This window comes from Sinocyclocheilus grahami, unplaced genomic scaffold, assembly GCF_001515645.1.
Source record: "Sinocyclocheilus grahami isolate Dianchi unplaced genomic scaffold, SAMN03320097.WGS_v1.1 scaffold39.1, whole genome shotgun sequence".
In the NCBI taxonomy this organism is placed as follows: domain Eukaryota; kingdom Metazoa; phylum Chordata; class Actinopteri; order Cypriniformes; family Cyprinidae; genus Sinocyclocheilus; species Sinocyclocheilus grahami.
Window position 1 is genome coordinate 297,311 of NW_015505218.1, and position 20,875 is coordinate 318,185.

General features: G+C 35.1%; 1 protein-coding gene across 1 annotated transcript; it reads right to left on the reverse strand.

Moving 5' to 3' along the window:
* Positions 1 to 6,115: 6,115 nt before the first annotated feature.
* Positions 6,116 to 13,741, reverse strand: LOC107581885 (PDZ and LIM domain protein 4-like). Its single transcript, XM_016267561.1, has 2 exons — positions 13,585 to 13,741; positions 6,116 to 6,271 (listed from the first exon to the last, which is right to left on the reverse strand). Exons 1-2 carry the CDS (start codon positions 13,675 to 13,677, stop codon positions 6,116 to 6,118), a joined length of 249 nt encoding a protein of 82 aa, XP_016123047.1. The 5' UTR covers positions 13,678 to 13,741.
* Between the last annotated feature and the right edge of the window lie 7,134 nt (positions 13,742 to 20,875).

Here is a 20,875-nt window from a genome sequence, read left to right on the forward strand (position 1 = left end):
ATTAAGTTTTGATATATTTACGGTAGGAAATTTACAAAATATCTTCATGGAACATGACCATTACTTAATATCCTAATGATTTTTGGCGTAAAAGAAAAATCCATAATTTTGAACCATACAATGTATTGTTGGCTATTGCTACAAATATACCCCAGCGACTTAACACTGCTTTTGTGCTCCAGAGTCACATTTGATATTGGTTTGATAATGATTACTCACATGACTGGAAAAGTACAAATAAAAAAGGTAAGCACCAAGAATTAAACCCACCTCTGACTCAAAATAATAATAATGCTAACATGTATTTAATAAAAATTAAAAAAAAGGCCCGGCGAATCACGGGCAATGGGCAATTTTGCTCCATTCATAAAAGAAATTCCATCTCATATTACAACTCTGAGGTAACAAGAATTCCGAGCAATGAAACAATACCTCAGTTATGCTCTGACCTACACAGTGTGGGATCAAATACAGCCTAGGGCTGCACAATTAATCAAATTTCTAATCGCGATTACAATTATGGATGCCACAATTACGTAATCGTTCAAAGCGGCAATTAATCGTTCAAAGCCCACTTACTGGTTTTCCAAGTTTCAAACTTGGAACCATCTGTTTTTTAATGTTAATTTGACTGTTTTGAGTCTTTTTTTTAATGATTTTTGTACTGATACAGATCATTTACTTGTGATGAATATCTTTTGGTTTGTGTCTATCAAATAAAAAACAGAAAATATAATCAAGTTTTTTTCAACTTTTTTCAAATCAAAAATTTTTCATTGTAAAAGTATTTATTTTACTGGATTTAAAAAAAATTAATATCATAACATATATGTGTCACACTACACCATAATAATGCATTCCCAAGATTATTGGAGTACGTTTTTACAAGAAATGTAATTTAATTAAAAATGTATTTGATCATTTAATTGAATGTCTTGCTTGCCAAATTTGTTGAAATTTTGAAAACTGCAATTTCTTCATAATTATTAGTGAAATTTACTAGCAATTTCTGGCCTGCTACATTTGGAAACATTAGTAAATCACACAAGACACGTGTCAAATAAATAGTCATACTCTTAGTACATCAACAACGTGAAGTATTGTGTGTTTGGGAATGAGAGGAAAATGAGAGAGGCAGATGCAGTGGGCAGAAATGACGCACACAATGTACCATTTTGTTTCCACTCTTTCTCCATTATAATCTATCAAGTAATTTAGAATTCAGAATGTGGCACATAATTATGCATTGGGAGGCTGTTCAAAATCTGTCTTCTATAAGCCCGTTCATTGAAACAGGAACAGAATTATTCTTACATGTTACATTTTAGGAGTCTGTTCTACAAAGACAACCGTTCTGCCCTGAAGCATGTGGTTAACTGTATTCGTTGACATAAAGCATTTATTAATCTAGTTAATGTTGATTCCAACATTTACAAATACATTATTAAAATCAAAAATTAATGATATTTAATGGACCTGAGCTAACATGGACGAACAATGAACAGTTGTACAGTGGTGGCCAAAATTATTAAAACACCTGACAGATCTGAAAATATTGACCTTTTTTTCCCTTCAAAACATGATGATTTAATGAAACATGAAAATACAGCTAACTAACACAATAAAACCATGACAGCATAACATTTTTTTGATCTGTTTTTGCAAATAAACTCTTAAAATATATATAGACAGATTTACATATTGAGGTTATTTATCTTATATAATATCTGATTTAAAAGTATTTAAACTAAACGCCTAATATTAATTGTTTAACTATAATCGTGTAACGGACTGAGGGTGTGATAAATAAGCATCGCTAAAGGCCTAAAGGCATCAATTTTGTCTTGAAAGCTCTTTTGTTGTAAACTGCTAATTTGGAGCGAGAGAAACTGGGGAGTAACTGTATTGCATCAGAGATGTGTCACTTTGCTGACAGTTCCAGTTTCGGTTTGCAATCTCTTACTCATAATATAACCCTAAATACCCTAAAACCCAACTAATCTAAAACCTACCTTGCTGGGACTGGCCATGTTTAATAAGGGATGGAGATAAAATCTGCAGGACAGTGTGCATTCCTGCTCTAGTATCATATTAATAAAAAAAAATGTGTTTCTTGGAAAGAAGTATCACAGTACAAGGCTGCTAAAAGAAAAAAGCAGGATGTCCTAGCATGCGATAATGTGAAACTATTTTACGCAGAAGTTCATCCCCATAATGCTCAACCATGTACACTTTGAATGATAACCTGTGATTTATTACAAGGCACACCAAAACTTAATAATTGTAATCAGTGTTGGGGAAAGTTACTTTTAAAAGCAATGCATTACAATATTGCATTACTCCATAAAAAAGAGTAACTAATCACACTACTTAGTTACTTTTTATGGAAAGTAAAGCATTACATAAGTTTTGGGTTACTTTTTGGGCAAGGCTTGCTTATTTGTTTTTTAATAACAAAAAAGACACAAAAGTTGTATTTTTGGTGACTGTAAAGGCCCTTTCACACCAAAAGTGAAATTAATAAGCCTCCGGCTGAAGGAAGACTTTCTGCCTCTGCACCTCACTCCCAATTTCTCTCAACACAGGAACAGCAGAGGTGTCAGTAAATAAATGTGTAAACAGATTATTCTTTGTATTCTTTGTCAGATTATTTCTTTGTAAATTTAAAAGTAAGGTGTTACTTTACTAGTTACTTGAAAAAAGTAATCTGATTACGTAACTCGCATTACATTCAATGCGTTACCCCCAACACTGATTGTAATACTAGTATACTACCACAGTGTAATCAGTTATTTATTCAATTCACTCCATAAGCACATAAATTCCAGACTTGCTGTGACAGGGCTAAAATAACATAGGGGCTAGTTATAATAAAAACTGTTGATACTTGACCAGGTTATAACCACATTTTAGCATTATAGGCAGTAGTTTAACAACCAACCACTGAAAAACTCATATTTGTTGACTTGTACTCTAAATGTTATGGGGGGCACATATACTGTATATGGTGGTATATGGCAGTTGTAACCCTGGTGGGAAAATATGATTTCTTGAAAGTAAAAATAAAAACTTCCCTTTGGCTCAAATGACACAGTTTACTGAGAATAATCCAGTAATGATTTCTCCTGAATCTTAAATCTTGTTCTTGCATCTAAACTGACATGCACATTTGATTTAACTGGTAGAACCTGCTTTTTTAACACGGGTTATACAGTAGAAGTTTTGTTTTTCGAAGAGGCAGCACATTCTTTGGTTACACCTGAATTGGCTTATTTATAATGTGTCACTCTTTTTTTTTAATTTATCATCTATGCATCTCCCAACTGAAACAGCAACTAACATATGATTTGCTTGATTTCTTCCATCTACACATAATAGTGTGACACAAACCCCTACAGTAGTTCCATACTGTTTCCACAAATGTGCATAATATTTGCATAACATAACTTTATTGTTTTTGATTTTGAATATATGTTTAATACAAAGTCTCAAGAAGAATATGATTCAATATGATTCTGGGTGGCATGTTTTAAGTATTTCCATCCAAACACACGGAAAACAGAATCTGCAGTCTGTAATCAGTTTCCCCGCCCTGCTCCAGTACATCCATGTACACTGGAATGAAACGGTGCTTATCGTGCCAGCGCACAACTCATTTCAAAAGCACAGACTAATACAAATGACTCATTGGCATATGCTAAAGGTCACATACCAATAGATACGGGGGGCCATGTTTTTGCATTTATAATGCTGTCACGTGACCTTCACAGGGCCATCTATGCAGGCCATAAAAAACACCTATGAAGACAGCAGAGATCAGATGTTGACACAATGTAGAATTCTGTTGTTACTCTAGTCATGTAGATTTACTGGTGTGAAAAAAGCTAGGCTGAAGGTTTTGAAATGTGATCAGCTGTGGAGGAAAACTAAAGGAGTCTCTAAAGTTCCCAGTCGAATGCGGAGTATAAACAACCCAGAGTATCCTTAAATAAATTTACTACTCCTATGTGAATGTACCACTTAATGTCGAAAGATGATATATGAGCAGGTCTACCAAGAGTTCAGGGCTTTTCCAAATAACAAGAGCAGCTCGCTCTGAGAACACACACCAAATATGGCATGATGTAGCATATGATGCCTCTGGGTTAATCTCACACTCACACACAAAATTCTGTTGGTGTGAAAAGGATTGTCTTTTATCACATTAAGGAGAATGATGTTCAATGTTTCCTGTGGTTGAATAAAAATGGACACAAAAATCAACACATAGTTTGTTTCTGCTCTGTCAACACAGAATTGAATATAGAGCAGGGTCAGAATTGTACAGGGGCTTGGGACATAAATGCACCAAAATGAACAAAATTACCGCTCAAGCTCAAGAAAAGGGGGTTGAACAATTAAACATAATTTATTACGACTGTCACGATTAAAATGAGATGTGAAAATCAATGAAAAGTGGCCGTTTCATACTGGATGCGTCAGCAGAGCAGAAACAGTGAAGAAGCAGCGCATGCTCATTGTTCTTTCCCACTGGTAGTGTTTGTAGCTCGCAGCTGAACCACGGCGTGTATATTATAGGGATGTCCCTATAATAATAGTAAATGTTGTTGTCATAACATGTTGCGTCTTGCTTTGGACTTGACCGACATTCTGACATTCGCAAGCTTCATGCTTTCTAACCTTATCTCCACTTTTTCCCCCTTTATGTTGCAATTAATTTGCTTATTGTATATATAAAATACTAGATGTTTATATCAGTAGTCTCATACAAAAATAACAACTTTATTCAACAATTTGTTCTCTTCCAGGTCAGTCTCCACCACCATTTGCATGCATGTTCCACGTCAGACCTGCATCACACGCATGCGTCGTGTTATTGTCGTGAATGGCGGCAGACTGACCCGGAAGAGACGAAATCGTTGAATAAAGTCGTTATTTTTGTTTTCTTTGCGTACAAAAAGTATTCTCATAGCTTCATAAAATTACGGTTGAACCACTGATGTCACATGGACTATTTTATTGATGTCCTTACTACGTTTCTGTGCCTTGACCGTGGTAGTAGCCTTGCTGTCTATGAAGAGTCAGAAAACTCTCAGATTTGTGTTCCGAAGATGAACGAAGGTCTCACAGGTTTGGAACATCAAGCTCAAGAAAAGGGGGTTGAACAATTAAACATAATTTATTACGACTGTCACGATTAAAATGAGATGTGAAAATCAATGAAAAGTGGCCGTTTCATACTGGATGCGTCAGCAGAGCAGAAACAGTGAAGAAGCAGCGCATGCTCATTGTTCTTTCCCACTGGTAGTGTTTGTAGCTCGCAGCTGAACCACGGCGTGTATATTATAGGGATGTCCCTATAATAATAGTAAATGTTGTTGTCATAACATGTTGCGTCTTGCTTTGGACTTGACCGACATTCTGACATTCGCAAGCTTCATGCTTTCTAACCTTATCTCCACTTTTTCCCCCTTTATGTTGCAATTAATTTGCTTATTGTATATATAAAATACTAGATGTTTATATCAGTAGTCTCATACAAAAATAACAACTTTATTCAACAATTTCTTCTCTTCCAGGTCAGTCTCCACCACCATTTGCATGCATGTTCCACGTCAGACCTGCATCACACGCATGCGTCGTGTTATTGTCGTGAATGGCGGCAGACTGACCCGGAAGAGACGAAATCGTTGAATAAAGTCGTTATTTTTGTTTTCTTTGCGTACAAAAAGTATTCTCATAGCTTCATAAAATTACGGTTGAACCACTGATGTCACATGGACTATTTTATTGATGTCCTTACTACGTTTCTGTGCCTTGACCGTGGTAGTAGCCTTGCTGTCTATGAAGAGTCAGAAAACTCTCAGATTTGTGTTCCGAAGATGAACGAAGGTCTCACAGGTTTGGAACAACATGAGGGTGAGTAATACAAAAGCTGCCACTATGGCAGTATCCTTTCAAAAGGTACTACGATATTCCATCTAGGTACTAAAATGTACACTTTAGGTACTAATATACACCATTCAGGGGTTAATAAAGCACAAAAGTGTACACAAGGTACCGCCCCAGTGACAGCTCTTGTACCTCCATGTGAATGTATGGACAGTAAGGCAGATTACCTGCTGATGGCCAACACGAGCTGATCTGTGCAGGCTTTAATGCGGTTCTGAGCCTCCATGTGTGTCATGGTCTCTGTACTTTCTCCATTGATGGCTAGGATGGTGTCTCCAGGGCACAAATCGGCCAGCGCTGCTTTACTCGCAGGTGTTATCTAACAAAAGACAAACAAAAGAAAGGTTAAGGAAGCACCACACCCAAGACACTGCAGCGCCTGCCAGGTACTATTACTGACTGACTGGAAACCATCAGTGCGACAAAGCCGACAACTAGACCAATGACAGTTGATCAGTCACTCACTTGACTAAAGTGAAATGTAATGACTATTCAATGTGACGCATCCACGCTTATGAGGCATAGGTACTGTAGCTCTGATTAGTTTGCTTTTTTGACTCTATGAGTTGCAAGACCTTGCCTATCATTATTCAATTCATTATGCTTAGCATAAATCTCACAAAGAAATTATTCATTTCATCCCAAAAAAGGGGGAAAAAATTGCACAATGATCCAAATTTCCCCTTAAATTCTCATTACTTTAATGTGGGGAAAAACGTATTTTGCTAACATCAATCAATCAATAAATAAATACATAAATAAATAATTCACAACATTGTTATTGCAATGTGAAAAGAACACTCATTTTCATTACCACTCAGCAATTAAAAAAAAAACATCTAGTCAAAATAGTCACAATACTGTACTGTAAGTACTGTGTAAGAATATTGTGCATTACCTGGGAATGAAACTAATGATCTTGGCATTGCAAGCACCATGTTCTCTTTATTTACATGATTCATGCATGATTTCAATATTTTTTTTGTGAACAGAACTTCACCAATATTCTGCCAAAACAAAAGCTAAAGGATTTGAATTGTTATAAGCTTGATGGTTTGAATATTTGAAAGTGAAGAAATTTAGACATTAACATTAGTATTGTAGTGTAAAATAAAATGGTTGTAAATATTATCAAATGTTTAATTTTTACTTTGCATTTTTACTTTATTTCGGTTTTACTTATTTTACGGTTTTATTATTAGTATTAAAACATTCTACAACTACTACTGCTACTACCACTAATAGTAATTCTTATTTAAATATTTGATAAAATAATAACAAAATTTGCAAAAAAAAAAAAAGATTAAGTATTTTATCTGTTTACTTGCATGTCATGTGACCATTTAACTTTCTTTAGAGAACTCAATGTGTCATTAAATTATTAAAATATGAACCTAAAATCCCAGAGGATATATCAAGTAAATATTTTACTTATAAGGGGATCTGCTGACATAAAAAGTGTGTTGGTACCCTGCACTATATTGTACACTAAAAGTGTTCTGAGATTATAAGAGTACTGTGCAAGGAAAAAGTCTTTATTAATCAACTAACCATAATTTGTGTGGAAAGGATTAAAAGTTGTGTTAAAAAGATTAAAATGATTAAAAGGTGTTTTACTGCCATTTCAGCTGGAAACGGCAGTGAATTGTAAGTATGGGTAAGTTTTTCCAATGAGCCTATGTTGGATTTTTTTTCTTTTATTACTTACAGTAATGAGAGACTTTTTTTTCTGACAATAGAAAAGGAAATAATGAAGTCATAAAAGGAACATCATAATGTCAAAGATCTTTGTAATACAAATTATTCAATAAAATAAAAAGGCATATAATTGAAACTATGTAAAACAAAGTTTCTGTTTTTTTCTTTTGATTTTATTGATAAATATATATCTAGATATGGTTTTAATGATAAGCAGTTTTCATGAGAAGCAAGAACCGAACATTCTTTTTTTTTTAAGTATTTTAAACAATTACAGTAAACAATGGCTGAATTCTTTCAAAAAATTATTTATGTGTTAGACTTCAGCTGCTCGTGTTCTCTACACATGACAACAATTTTCAGTAATTATATCATCTCACTTACCCTTATCACACATCCTGCCAGCAGTCACTGGCTTTGAGATCTCACAAACTAAAATCAGTTATCTGTTCAGTTTGTGGGGATAAAACTAGACATTAGGTTTTACAGCAGCCACCATGTTTTGATCTCTGGATCAAAATATACTTAATAGCGATGGAATGCAAATAGCTATTTTAACCATTAGATAGACATTTTATGTTAGTTAGGAACTGTCATATAAGGTTGATATTATAAATCTATACTCTACTTTGTTAAAAGAAGTGTTTCACAATAAAACTCCTTTATAGAGCATTACATGTAGAAATCACTGACCACAATGACAAGTTGTTTAAAAAATGGATGCATGTAGAAATCAGGTATCAAAAAACATTCTGATCTACAGCTAAATGTTAATTGCTTCCGTAACCTGGCATTGTAAAAATTACAGCTGGGCGATAAAATGATATCTGAGTCTCTATAAAATTTACGACAACAGCCAGTCAGTGCTTCTCACTAATAGGCTAACCATTTTATTAAGGAAATACTACCACACTGAAACCGAAAGACCTTCACAACAACCTGTCAAAATAAAAGTCCAGTTTAACTTGAAGAATTTATGACAGAAATATATTACTATTCTATACTAAAATGTATTTTCAAGTAATAATAATAATAATAATAATTTTAAGGAATATCATACAACCATGGTATTTTTGATTTACACAATTATACAGTACAGCATATTATTTGATCAAATAAAGATGCAATGTTTTGTTGTAAATTATGTCTCCATTTCATTACATTTTAAAAGACTGATTAAACTGATAAAGTTTTATGAATTTGTTTAAGTAGACACCATTGTTTTAATGATACATTTGTATTAAATCATAATTGTGAACAAACAAAATATCTTTACATTCAATCTAAAGGTTTAACAAACATGTGGAAAGCTTTAATAGTAAAGGACTATTGTGATAAACACTGATATCGTATGATATGGAGAGAAAAAAAACATTGTGATAATATTTTTGGCCATATTGCCCAGCCCTAGTAAAATGAAATAAAAATAAGCTAAAATTATTTGATACGGAAATACAGTCACTATTGTTAAAGATCCACTATAAATACACACTGTAGATACAATAAAGTCCAAGTATTCAAAGACCTCCAAATGCACAAATGACCACTTTGGATGTTAAGCCAGGAAATTGCCTGAAATTGTTCCTAAGTACAGAACACTTGACTCAAGCACCGAGGGCTGTTGTTATTACAGTGGGATTTAGCCTACATAAAAGTCATTAACTACATGACTATATCAGCAAACTGCCTATAATAAGCCAAGCACATATGCACAACCCTAAATATTTTGCAAACAGAAGCTCCTGACCTACTAATAAGACTAATTCATCCCATTTCACAAGCTTCACTGCCATGTGTGACTGTCCTGAGTCACACTAAAACACATGGTGTTTTATCTTAGCTTTTGTACCTTTTTTTCTGAGAGTGCACAAACTCTCCAGTGGGTTCACATCACATAAATTGTTCTCTGTAACTAGTCATTTTCTGAGCAGGGTAAACCAAGATGTTCTGTCACTAGGGCAGGACCACCTCAAAAGGTACAAATTTGAATCCATATTGGTAGCTTAAAGGTACATATTAGTATCTAAGGTACAAAAGCGTATCTATTGAAGAAGTACCGCCACAGAGTTACAGCTTTTGTTTTTTCTGAGAGTGTGAAGGCAAATTTTTCACATTGATCTAAGAAAAATCAAGTTTGTTTTGGCCAAAAAGCTTAGCTTTACAGAGAAAAACATTTTTCTGTCAATATGGGGTGCTGTGTGTACAATAATGAGGAAAAAAAATTAACTTAAATGATTTTAGCAAATGGCTGCAATATAACAAAGAGTGAAAAATTTAAGGGGGTCTGAATACTTTCCGTACCCACTGTACATTATCAGAGCTTGACAATGTAGAGAGAATGATGAGGAGAAAGGATGGGTTAGTTGTCAAAATAAAAATATGTGTTATATATCCCTTAAAATGTTTAATGATTATAATGGGAATATGAAAAACCATGTATACTAGGTTGCTGAAAATGTGTACTTTGTTCACTGAACACTCACTGAAAATTGGTTATAAAGAGTCAAAAATGGTACCCAGTACCATAATGTCATAAGCGGTTTACAACAACCTATTCTGAATGTTTCACAAGCCTTCACTGTATAACTGCTTATTTTTTATCCTTCCAGACCAAACGCTTTACATTTGTGATAAACACAGTAGAGAAAAATCAATTACTCTCAAATTCTTATGACACAAAGTTCCAAAAAACAATTTAGCATAGAGCCACTGTTCTAAACCGGTTTATTTTCAGGATCCAGATTTTACACTGAAGTCCCAACAAATTACGAATATGCTTGCCATGCAACAGTGAATCATGCTTTCGTTGTGGTCAGCACGAACCATGTTTATCTTTGTTGCAACTCGACCCGTGTTTATTGTAAACTGGAACATATTTTCTTGAACGTTTGTTCTTTTGTATTGTTTTTCAAGGATGGGGGCACGTCACGCAACCTGTCAGTGCTGGCATCTGCCTAGCTTCTACCTACCATCAGATGAATTCACATTGAAATAACGAGTTTTTTGGGGCAAGCATTGTTTGATTAGGCAATCCTTAGCATTTAAGCATTGTTATTTCCCTACCGTCCATGACCCTGTCAGAATAGAGCAGCGACCCATTTTTTTTTAGATGCAACCGACCAGTTGCATTTGAACAGACACTCAACTTTAACAGTGTTGCATGGCAAAACGCCCATGACGCTGAACAATTGTAAACATTGATGAGTCCTGTGCTTGAAAATCTCCTATTTGCTACTTTTTGAATAATGTCACATGGCTTCCTGGAATGTGGCTGTGCTACGAATGCAGGGCTGTGGACAATGAGCTGCAGCATGCCAGCATTACTGCATGCCCTTACAGAGCAATAACAAGAGGAAGGCCCTGGATGCAATAAATTAGCCTTGTGAAATCCCCAAGGGATACTAGCCAGACACTGAAGATTAACAGAGTAAATATGTTTATAAGATGGTGCATGCTTAACCTGTTCGGACAATTTTGGGTTTATCATAGGAATGAAAATGAGATTTAGATCTTTTCAGTTATTTTGTAGTGAAGAGTAGTGAAAGCATTGCTCCATTCTGCCTTCTGTGTGACACGGGGCTGTGAATTCCTGTGAATGGATGGCCACGTTTGTCAGTCTGGACAAGTGCTGACAATTTGTTATGTATTGCGCTTGGCAGTGATTCAGTCAGCTTTTACCTCACCGCTCTCACATTCACCAGGAAAACACCAAATGTTCAACTCATTAGCACAGAAGCGAAAGCATTTTACAACAAGGTTGTGGAGACCCTAAGGCTATTGTAACTGCAGATTTCAACACCAAGTCTCTCTATATTACCAATGCATCTGCCACTTTATCCGAATCAGCTGTCCAGACTCATTTTACTAAAATTGCATCTTGGGTTGTGTTTAAACTGTTACCTCATTCCATTTGGAGGTTTTCCATTCTGATTCTGGATTGCCAACGGACAACTTAACACTTTCCGTAACAAAACCTGTGGCTGACCTATTCATCTCAGCATTTACTGGGAAATCTATCCCCAGTGCCAGACGGAAACCTTCACAGGACGTGTACACAAAATATCCAAAGCCGAGCTTCTACTTTACCAGTTTCATGCTCAAACCTGTGGTGCTGATGAGCCTTTCACCAGCTTTCAGTACGATCAAGCTGCTATCTTTACAAGTTGCAGATGTTTCTTTGGCCTGCACAACATCAAAAGCATTCAACGCAAGGTTCTTACTCTGGCTAGGGGTTATTTTATTTGTATAGGATCTGCATCTGGATTTTTATTAGCTCTAACAAACAGCTAGAAAACTGTACCTGCATCCACTCCATCCATTCATCCACTGGACGGGTGGATGGATGGATGGAGTAGACTAAACATCCACGACCACTTCATACCACAGATAAAGCCCCGGCTGGCTGTAAATATTAATTGGTGAAAACCAGCTGCCGCTTTTCTAAAGCAATGTAAGAGGAAGGCAGCTGAATAAGATTTCTTCTAGCACAAGCATTTACTGACCACAAATATGCAGTAAATTATAGGGTTTGTCCAGCATGATTCAGCTTTTCATTCATTTGAGAAGCATCGAAGTCAGTGCCCAAAGAAATGTGAAAATCACAAAGGCGATCTCTGAAATATCTTAAATGTGATCTCTTCATAAAGTGACAGTCTGGCCAAAAATCAAAATTCTGTCAGTATTTGCTCGTCGTCATGTTGTTCCAAACCATTTTTTTCTTCAGTCGAGCACAAAAGTAGATATCTTAAAGAAAGTGGGTAACCAAAAAGTTACACTATGGAAGTCAATGGCCACCGTCAGCTGTTTGGTTAAGAACATTCTTCAAAATATCTCCTTAAGTGCTCATCAGAAGAAAGAAACTCGTACAGGTTTGGAATAGCTTTACAGTGAGTAAATGATGCTGTCATCAACTTCCTTTTTGGGTATACTTTTCCTTTAAGTCTCTTGCTTTTTACATGTTTCTCCTAAATCTCTCAACTCAAATTGTAAGAGATCTTAATATGAACTCAAACACTTCTTTGTTTAGATTCTTCCAAGATCAAATCATCTGACGGATGCTATTAATTTGACAGCTATATGCTCAAACTGTAAGTCAACAACTCTCTCGATGTTTCTCTTGTTATTTCTCTGAAGAGATTTCTGAAGATGACGTTGTTTATATTTCAATGGAACCAAACTAAGAACTTATGTTTAATGACCATAAAAGAGCGACTTCTGAGCAATATGTTTGCTTGACACGGCGGTGTGAACAACAAAATCATGTGAAATTTAATATAGAATTTGCTTGATTATATACAACATTTGATTCCCCAAATAATTGTGAAAATATAGTCCGTTCTAAGCATTATGGAGTGGCAAAAATGAGATACCCAAAATTCCCTCTGTAAAACCTTTTGACTCTAATATATATAAAAAAAACTAAACAATAGATGTAGTTCTAAACTATTTTGAAACGGACATCATCCAGTGTTTAGATTTTTGTACTAGACATTTATGCAAATTAGCGCATATTTCATTAAACAGGACTCATTTGCATATTTAAACCTAAAATTTTAGAAAACTTGTAATACAATTTTTTTGTTGTTGCAATTATCAATGTAATCAATCAGCTGGGTAAGTAAGGCGATAACTATTATTTATTTGTTAGTATTCTTTTTTACCCTATTCACCTGCAGTGTCTCGCCTTATTTTCGTTATAAAGTGAGACGCAAATGCAAAGTCGGTCACTATCTTGCTACTGTAACAGAACCGACACAACATACAACGCAAAGCAAGAGTTGTGAAGTAGTTCATCTATCTTTAGAGACGTAAACCAAAAATGTAATGTTACATCTTTACAGTGAAACAGCACGCAGGGTCTAAAGAGGCCCTCGCATCCGTTGCACTGTAAAAAAAAAAGTTCATCATTAAAGAGAAGAATAAGAAAAGACGTACTCTTGAAATGGTGAGCGGTGCGCTGAAGTCCCGTCCGCCCACCAGACGAAACCCCCACGGCGAGGGACCGGTGAGAGTCACAGTGTGAGACATATTTGAGTCAGACAGTATCCTCAGCTGAAAAACTGCGCTCTCCTCATTCACTCTTTAAATAAAACTAGCGCTGACGAGTGAGGACTGAGGAGGAGCAACTCCCAGCAGCGCTTGGGCTTCAGGGGAGGAACAGCGCCGCTATGACAACCATACACAGCTTCACAACCCACCCACTACAACACAACCTTTTATTTTATTATTATTTTTTTTACTTTATCTAGTAACAACTCACACGCCATGTGTAAAAATAATAACAGCACGAAACAATAAAAATATAAAAAAAATAAAAATAAACAAAACATATTCTGTTACACCAAATACACAAAATAATGATCTTTAAAAAAGCATCATATGACCCCTTTAATAAACAACACAAAAATGAAGAACTGTATACAAAGGGGGATTGAAACAAATCCATATCTCTACTTACAAAATAAATATGAGAATCCTTAAAAAGGATAACATTTCAAGGCTTTACAACAATCCCTAGTCTTTTTGGCCTTAGCACTTGACAAAGCTCAAACAAAACTAGGTGTACTTTTGGCCCATCGACATTTTTGAACGTGATATTTCCCAAACATAGTAAACAAATTAAGAACAAAACAAATTTTCTTCTCTAAGGCGTCAGTGCAACAGAACACACAATTCATTCAGTGCATATGCAAACTAACACAACATCATACGCAATGAAAACTTTTTAGAGCGAGAAAGAAGGATTTAAAAACCCAATTGGGCTTATTTATCTCACAACAAAACAGCTCTCACAGCCTGAAGGTAAGCTCGTACGAATTTATGAATGACATTGTTATGACATCTGCTTCGAACATTACAATGCCCATCATGATAACTTTGGTTAACTCTTAAATAGGCCTACGTAAATCCACTTCACTAGCTAATTAGGATACTCTTAAACAGCTATGCAATAGAGCTACCACAAAAAGGAAGTTTAAAGACACAATTCTAAAGATGGCATTACACTTGTTTCTCTGATGCATAAGGTCATTTTATGTGCCTTTGTTTTTTTCCATTTAGTGTGGCATCATACACTATTACTTGTAGCCTACTCCAGACAATACTTGTAAATCAGACAAACAAAATGGTCAGCGGTGCTCACATTTAACCAAAAAACACGCCTCTTTAGTTTGGTCACGCTCATTAGTTTGGTAAAGCAGCCAAACCCTCACCTTTTTCAACAGTTTCAACATTGCAAACATCAGTCAAAACTTAAAGATGAAGTCGACACTGTTCATATCCATTTTCCTTGACCTCAACTCTTCACCGCATTTATTTTTCCAAACAACTATCCAATTGGCAGAAAGTCAAAATTAATATGTTGCTTTACAGTATGAGATTTGGAACGGTAATATAGATTTCCTAACCAATTCCTGAAGGCAATGAACATATTGGAGAAAATTAGACTGTTTTATTCACGCTGTTAGCGTAATGCTATATGGAATATTAGTAGCAGATGTATTTGTAGATGACGTGATGTGCAGTCATGTCCAACTTCTGAGTACAGTAGGACTATATGTGCTTTATCACATGTAGGGAGAGTCGTGTGGAATAGGGAAAGATCAAATGTAGGGGCTATTCAAAGGCTTCACATACAAAAATAATAAAATATGTATCTATTCTTCGAAGTTGAAGTAAAGCATTTAGACTTTTCATGAATAACAAACATGTGTTTGACAGATGGTCCTGTTTAATACTTAATAGTGTTGTGTGTTAAAAAAGGAGTTGATGTGTGTCACATATGCAGAGCAAGTGAATAATACTCCATGACAAACAGCCTTGGGCTTTCCATTGGTTGATTCTTCCTACCTCATTTCTACCTCATGCTCACTTCATGTAAAACTGCAGCTTTCTTGTTTATTTTATTTTATTTTATTTCATTGGCTTATGAAAAAATACAGGTGTGAAAGAAAAAACAACAACTTGTGGAGTTGACGGTCTGCAAGATGACATGTAAATTTCCTTTGAATCATAGACAAAAGCATACGAACATATGGAAAAGAGAAGAACCTGGCTTGGGAAAAGAGAGTATTGGATCAAAGGTTTAAGATTAACCAGAACAGCCATAAATGCTTACAAACTGTGACTCCTTTGTCAGGTCACCTGACAGAACAAGGGCTGAATCTGCTCAGGACGCTTCTGCAAAAGTTATGTTTTGGCCTTCAGCTATCAATGATAGTATAATTCTGCATCCTCACCTTTGAAAGAACATTATCTTTTATCATTGATTTATGACTGTGCTTTAAAAATGGTCAACATCAGATACACTTCAGAACATAACAAATATAGAGAAAATGTGTAGCTTCTTACCTAAACATCACTGTATTAATCATTACAACACAAATGATGTCATGCCCATTATTATTCCACACCCTGTTAAATGGATGTGACTTTACACAGACATTCAGCTTCAGAATAGAGAGCTTATAAGTGTTCTAGCCGAGGGCAAAGTCGAGTCAACACAAGGCCAAGCTTGTTAATACATACAGTACTTAGTGAGTTTCTGCATCATCCTGTTTTTATCTACTGTTCAACAGTTCTTTTAAATTAACAATAGCTTTTTCACACACACCACGAAAAATTTTTTTTGCACTTTTTTCATGCTTATGTGAGTCCATACGTGGTTTTTTTTCATAATACATTTTATTATTTATTATTTTTATGCTTTCAAGCTTTTATTTTGGATTTTGCTATGAGCAAAATGGCAGCACATACAGCAGCCTACACTGTAAAAAATGACTGTGAATTTAACGGTAAAAGACTGTAAAAATGCTACAGTAAAAACCTGTTAAATGGTTAACGGTAAATTCCCCTACTATATACGGTGAAAAACTGTATTGGACATTACATGTATTGGACATAAATTTTACGGTAGTATACCATTTTTGGAAGTGAAAAATACTGTATAATTTACAGTGAATAACCGTAAATTGACATTCCCAGAATTCCCTAAGTTACATTTCAAATTTGATGATTTTTTGTTGAAATAACTATGCTTCTTCTCAGTTTTTTCTTATCAGTTTTTTATATTTAGGGTTGTGTGTTACACCTAATGTTGTTAAATTAATGTTTATTGAATTATTTCAGTTTCATGTGTGTTACCGTGATGGTGTTTTGCATTTGTGTGAATGACACTGTGCACCTTCTATATATGTTATTATTTAAAAGCTGCTTGTGATGGGCTTTGGTACATCATGTGACTTTCTCATCACCTCCTGCATTTGGTGGTTATCAGTGTATTACAAAGGTACATAACAGATTTCAGTACTTCAATAGGTTGGTATATTAACATTACATCAGTTAATGAAATTACGGTATTTAACTGTAAATTTAAGTTAAAACCGTAAAACCTAAAACATTGCTACTGTATTTTGTACAGTAAAATTCCGGCAACCACAGCTGCCGGTTTTCTACCGTAAATTTTACGGATTTTTTTTTACAGTGTAGATTTATACTTTCAGTTCAAATGGAAATCTTATACAGTATTACAGTTAGTCGATCTAAAACGGTGATTGTGTATGAACAGCTGTTAAACATATCAGTACGCAAATGAGCGGTATGAACCCATCGTATTTTTATTTTGGTTGCGCATGCACACCAATTATGTGCATCTTATACACACACACACACACACACACCAGTTACCATAGCGGAGACTAATGCTAGGCTAACTAATGTAAGTGTAATGTAAAAAAAGTCCTGAAACAATTATTGAAGACAAGTAAAAAGTCATTAATAATTTAAGAATAATAAAATGACAAAGAATAGAACAAATACAATAGAAAAAATACAAATAAAATAAACAATTCTTTATGTTTTTTTGTGCAAGTCAAACTAACAGTACAGTATTCAGTTAAAAGCCTACTAAATGTAAAAGTAAAACACTCCATAGTTTTCACTGTGTGAATTAAATACACATTTAGTCTTATTAAAGCTACTAAAGTTATTCAGTCAAGAGCAGTGAGTGATTTATTTCTTGTTCTTTTGCAGCAAGTACATTAGGCTGCTGTCACTTTAAAACGGAATAAATATATTTAATCTAATTCAATCTAAATATATTTCATCTTTTAAACTATTTTTATATCAAGCACATCACACACTAGACTGCAATTTTTTGACAGTCACATTACATCATTTGACTGATTTGGATGCAGTGCGGCACATGAATCGTTTTATCTTGATTATCGTACTTACGTTATTGTTGGAAGCCAAAATAGCTGAAGCTAAAATACAATGAATCACAGGTCACACTTTATTTTAAGGTCCAGTTGTTGCTATTAACAAACCATTAACTCGTCTTCTGCCTCAACAAACTCCTAATTTGCTGCTTATTAATAGTTAGTAAGGTAGTTGTTAAGTTTAGGTATTGTAGAATATGGCCATGCAGAATATTAGCATTATAAGTACTAATAAACAGCCAATAGGCATGCTAATAAGCAACTAGTTAATAGTGAGAATTGGTCAATATTCTGGTGTTACCGAATCACACAGCCCCACAATGGCTACGCCATATAACTGATATATAATTATACAGTATCACACTAATAAAAGTCATTTAAACTCAAATGAATGTTTCATGTCTGTTTCATGTTTACTCATTTGCCAAGTAGCCGTATAATAAGCAGCACACATACACTCCATCCCAATCACCCTCTTGAGGTTTGTTTTGTGGTGCTATTGCAACATCCCAACGGATGAATGTCATAAAACGTACAAGAAAAGAACCCTTAGATTTGTATACTGCTGTGTAATCCATCTTTCTTACCAAGGCCATTGTGTGGCCCAAATCAGGGGTTTTGTTTGTTTTCTGGCATGCATGTTGTGTTCATTGGCCTATTCTTTGGTTTGTTTGGCCAGGATAAGCTTGAGGCATCTTGTTAGAACAATCCCCTGTGCTACTTTAAGAGTTAAGAGAAACGCAAACATCATGTCTTGTTTTAAGTTAAGGTTTTACTAACGTAGTACCACATGCACGCCCTCAGTCTTGCACGGACCATTGCACAGGGAAGTCTAAACTAAACCCACACCTAAAGAAATTGTCATTGGTTTTCATGAGTGTCAGAGATTTTTCCTGTCCAAGTGGGCGTTTTTTTAATTTTTTTATTTTTGGCCAGGATAAGTTGCAAACCCGACCTGACTTAATGCTGAAATCTGGCGATGTGAAACTAACACTAACATTCAAGGCCAATATGGGCCATGTAGTCAAAATTGAAAAGGTTTCTTCTTATTAAATTCTTTTGTCTTATTAAGTTCTTTTGTTTAATACTCTTGTGGTTTGCTACTGTAAGACATTGGCTTTTTCTGGGAAATCCACAGGATATAAGGGGGATGCTGCAGAAGCTAAGAAGTTAATATTATTATTATTATTACTGGGTACAAAACATATTTTGCATACAACAGTACATATAACCAAGCATGTCAGGAATATATCTATAAATATGAACATAGACTTAGACATAATTACGAAACATGTTTTTACCAGATACAAAGTTCTTGCTTTCAAGTTTTTTCTTTTGGATATTGTTTCCAAATATATATTAGTATCAAGTTTAGGTTGTTCAAACCTTGGCATTGTTTAACTGCATGTAACATTTTGAATACAACAATGAGCAGTTCCTACATTTAAATCAAATAAAAACACAGATTTTTGTAGCATAAGAAATAACCCAATGTCACAGTTCTTTCCCTTCGTAATGTCTTCCAGGCGATGTCTGTATCTCCAGTCACTTTTCCTCACACTTTTGCAGCTCACATGTCCTGAGTTCAACTTTTTTTTGGTCATTTCAGACAATTGAGAATTAATTATAATCAGCTGAGTTTCCTTTGTGCTCATTACATCTGGGAATACTGAACTTTTACACTTCAAACTAGTACTTTTCAGGCAGTCATTTCATGGCTCACCAAAAATGAGATAAATGTTTGCACTGTTCCATGCAAAGAGGATTAGATGTTCTGCTCTACTTATGTGTTTGAAACAGTTCCATGCCAGACAGGAATAATAACCTTTATTGTTTATAGCATGCTAGGACTGGATAGATATGTACAGACATATACAGCACATGGAGTTTGGGCTTAAATGATCAACTTTGTATTAGAATAAATGCATAGAGGATGAGGGCTCTGCGTTTCATTCTAGCTGCCCTTTGAAGAACTTAAACGTCTGCAGTGCACACTGACTCCTGATAGTTTGAACACATGCAGGAAGTCTTTTTTTTCACATGGTGCAGGTCACGAGTCATGTGTTCAACTCGGCTTTCCCTCTGAACCTAGATAGCATTCTCTTCTTATGTTGACAGCACAAAAAATGCATAATTGGGCCAAAACATAATGATGAACAACAGCATTAATCAAAAATATTTTGATGTAAATAGACATAAGAGGTTGCACAGTGACTTGAATTAGCAAATTCATCTTCTGATTTCTTATTAAACACTTAGGAAGCATGTTTTATTATCATGAATGCATCCGATGCTACAGTAGTCCTGCAATTAGCCTTAGCAAAACAAAGGAGTCTGACATTTCCTCCACACAGAGTTCATCACGTAAAGGGATAGTTCAACCAAAAATAAACATTTTACTCTCATTTACTCACCCTCAAGTTGTTCCAAACTTGTAAGAGTTTCTTTCTTCTGCTGAACACAAAAGAAGATATTTAGAAAAATGTTGACAGTAGCCATTGACTTCCATAGTATGGGGAAAAATACTATGGAAGTCAATGGCTACCGTCAACAGAAAATAAGATACTCTGAAGAATGATGGTGCCCAAACAGATGACGGTAGCCATTGACTTCCATAGTATTTTTTCAGACTATGAAAGTGAATGGCTACCAGCAAGTCAGTGGTTACCAACATTCTTCAATATATCTTCTTTTGTGTTCAACAGAAGAAAGAAAATTGTACAGGTTGTGTAAATGATAACAGAACTTACATTTTTGGGTGAACTGTTTCATTAATGGGTTAGTTTACCCAAAAAGGAAAATTAGGCTGCGTTTTACTCACCGCCGAGGCATCCTAGGTTTATATGACTTTCTTCTTTCAGACGAATCCAGTTGGAATTATATTAAAAATGGTCTTTGATCTTTTAAGCTCTATCATCGCAGTCAGCGGGTGTTGCATGCTTCAGTCCAAAAGAAGTTAAATAAAAAGTGCCCATCCATAAAAAAAGTGTCTCACACGGCTCCGGGGG

Bases quoted from the DNA above. Each gene is read 5' to 3' on its own strand.
- LOC107581885 (XM_016267561.1), bottom strand. From the start codon at position 13,677: ATGTCTCACACTGTGACTCTCACCGGTCCCTCGCCGTGGGGGTTTCGT. The intron at 6,272-13,584 runs GTACGTCTTTTC...GTCTTTTGTTAG, and splicing joins CACCGCTCACCATTTCAAGA to ATAACACCTGCGAGTAAAGC.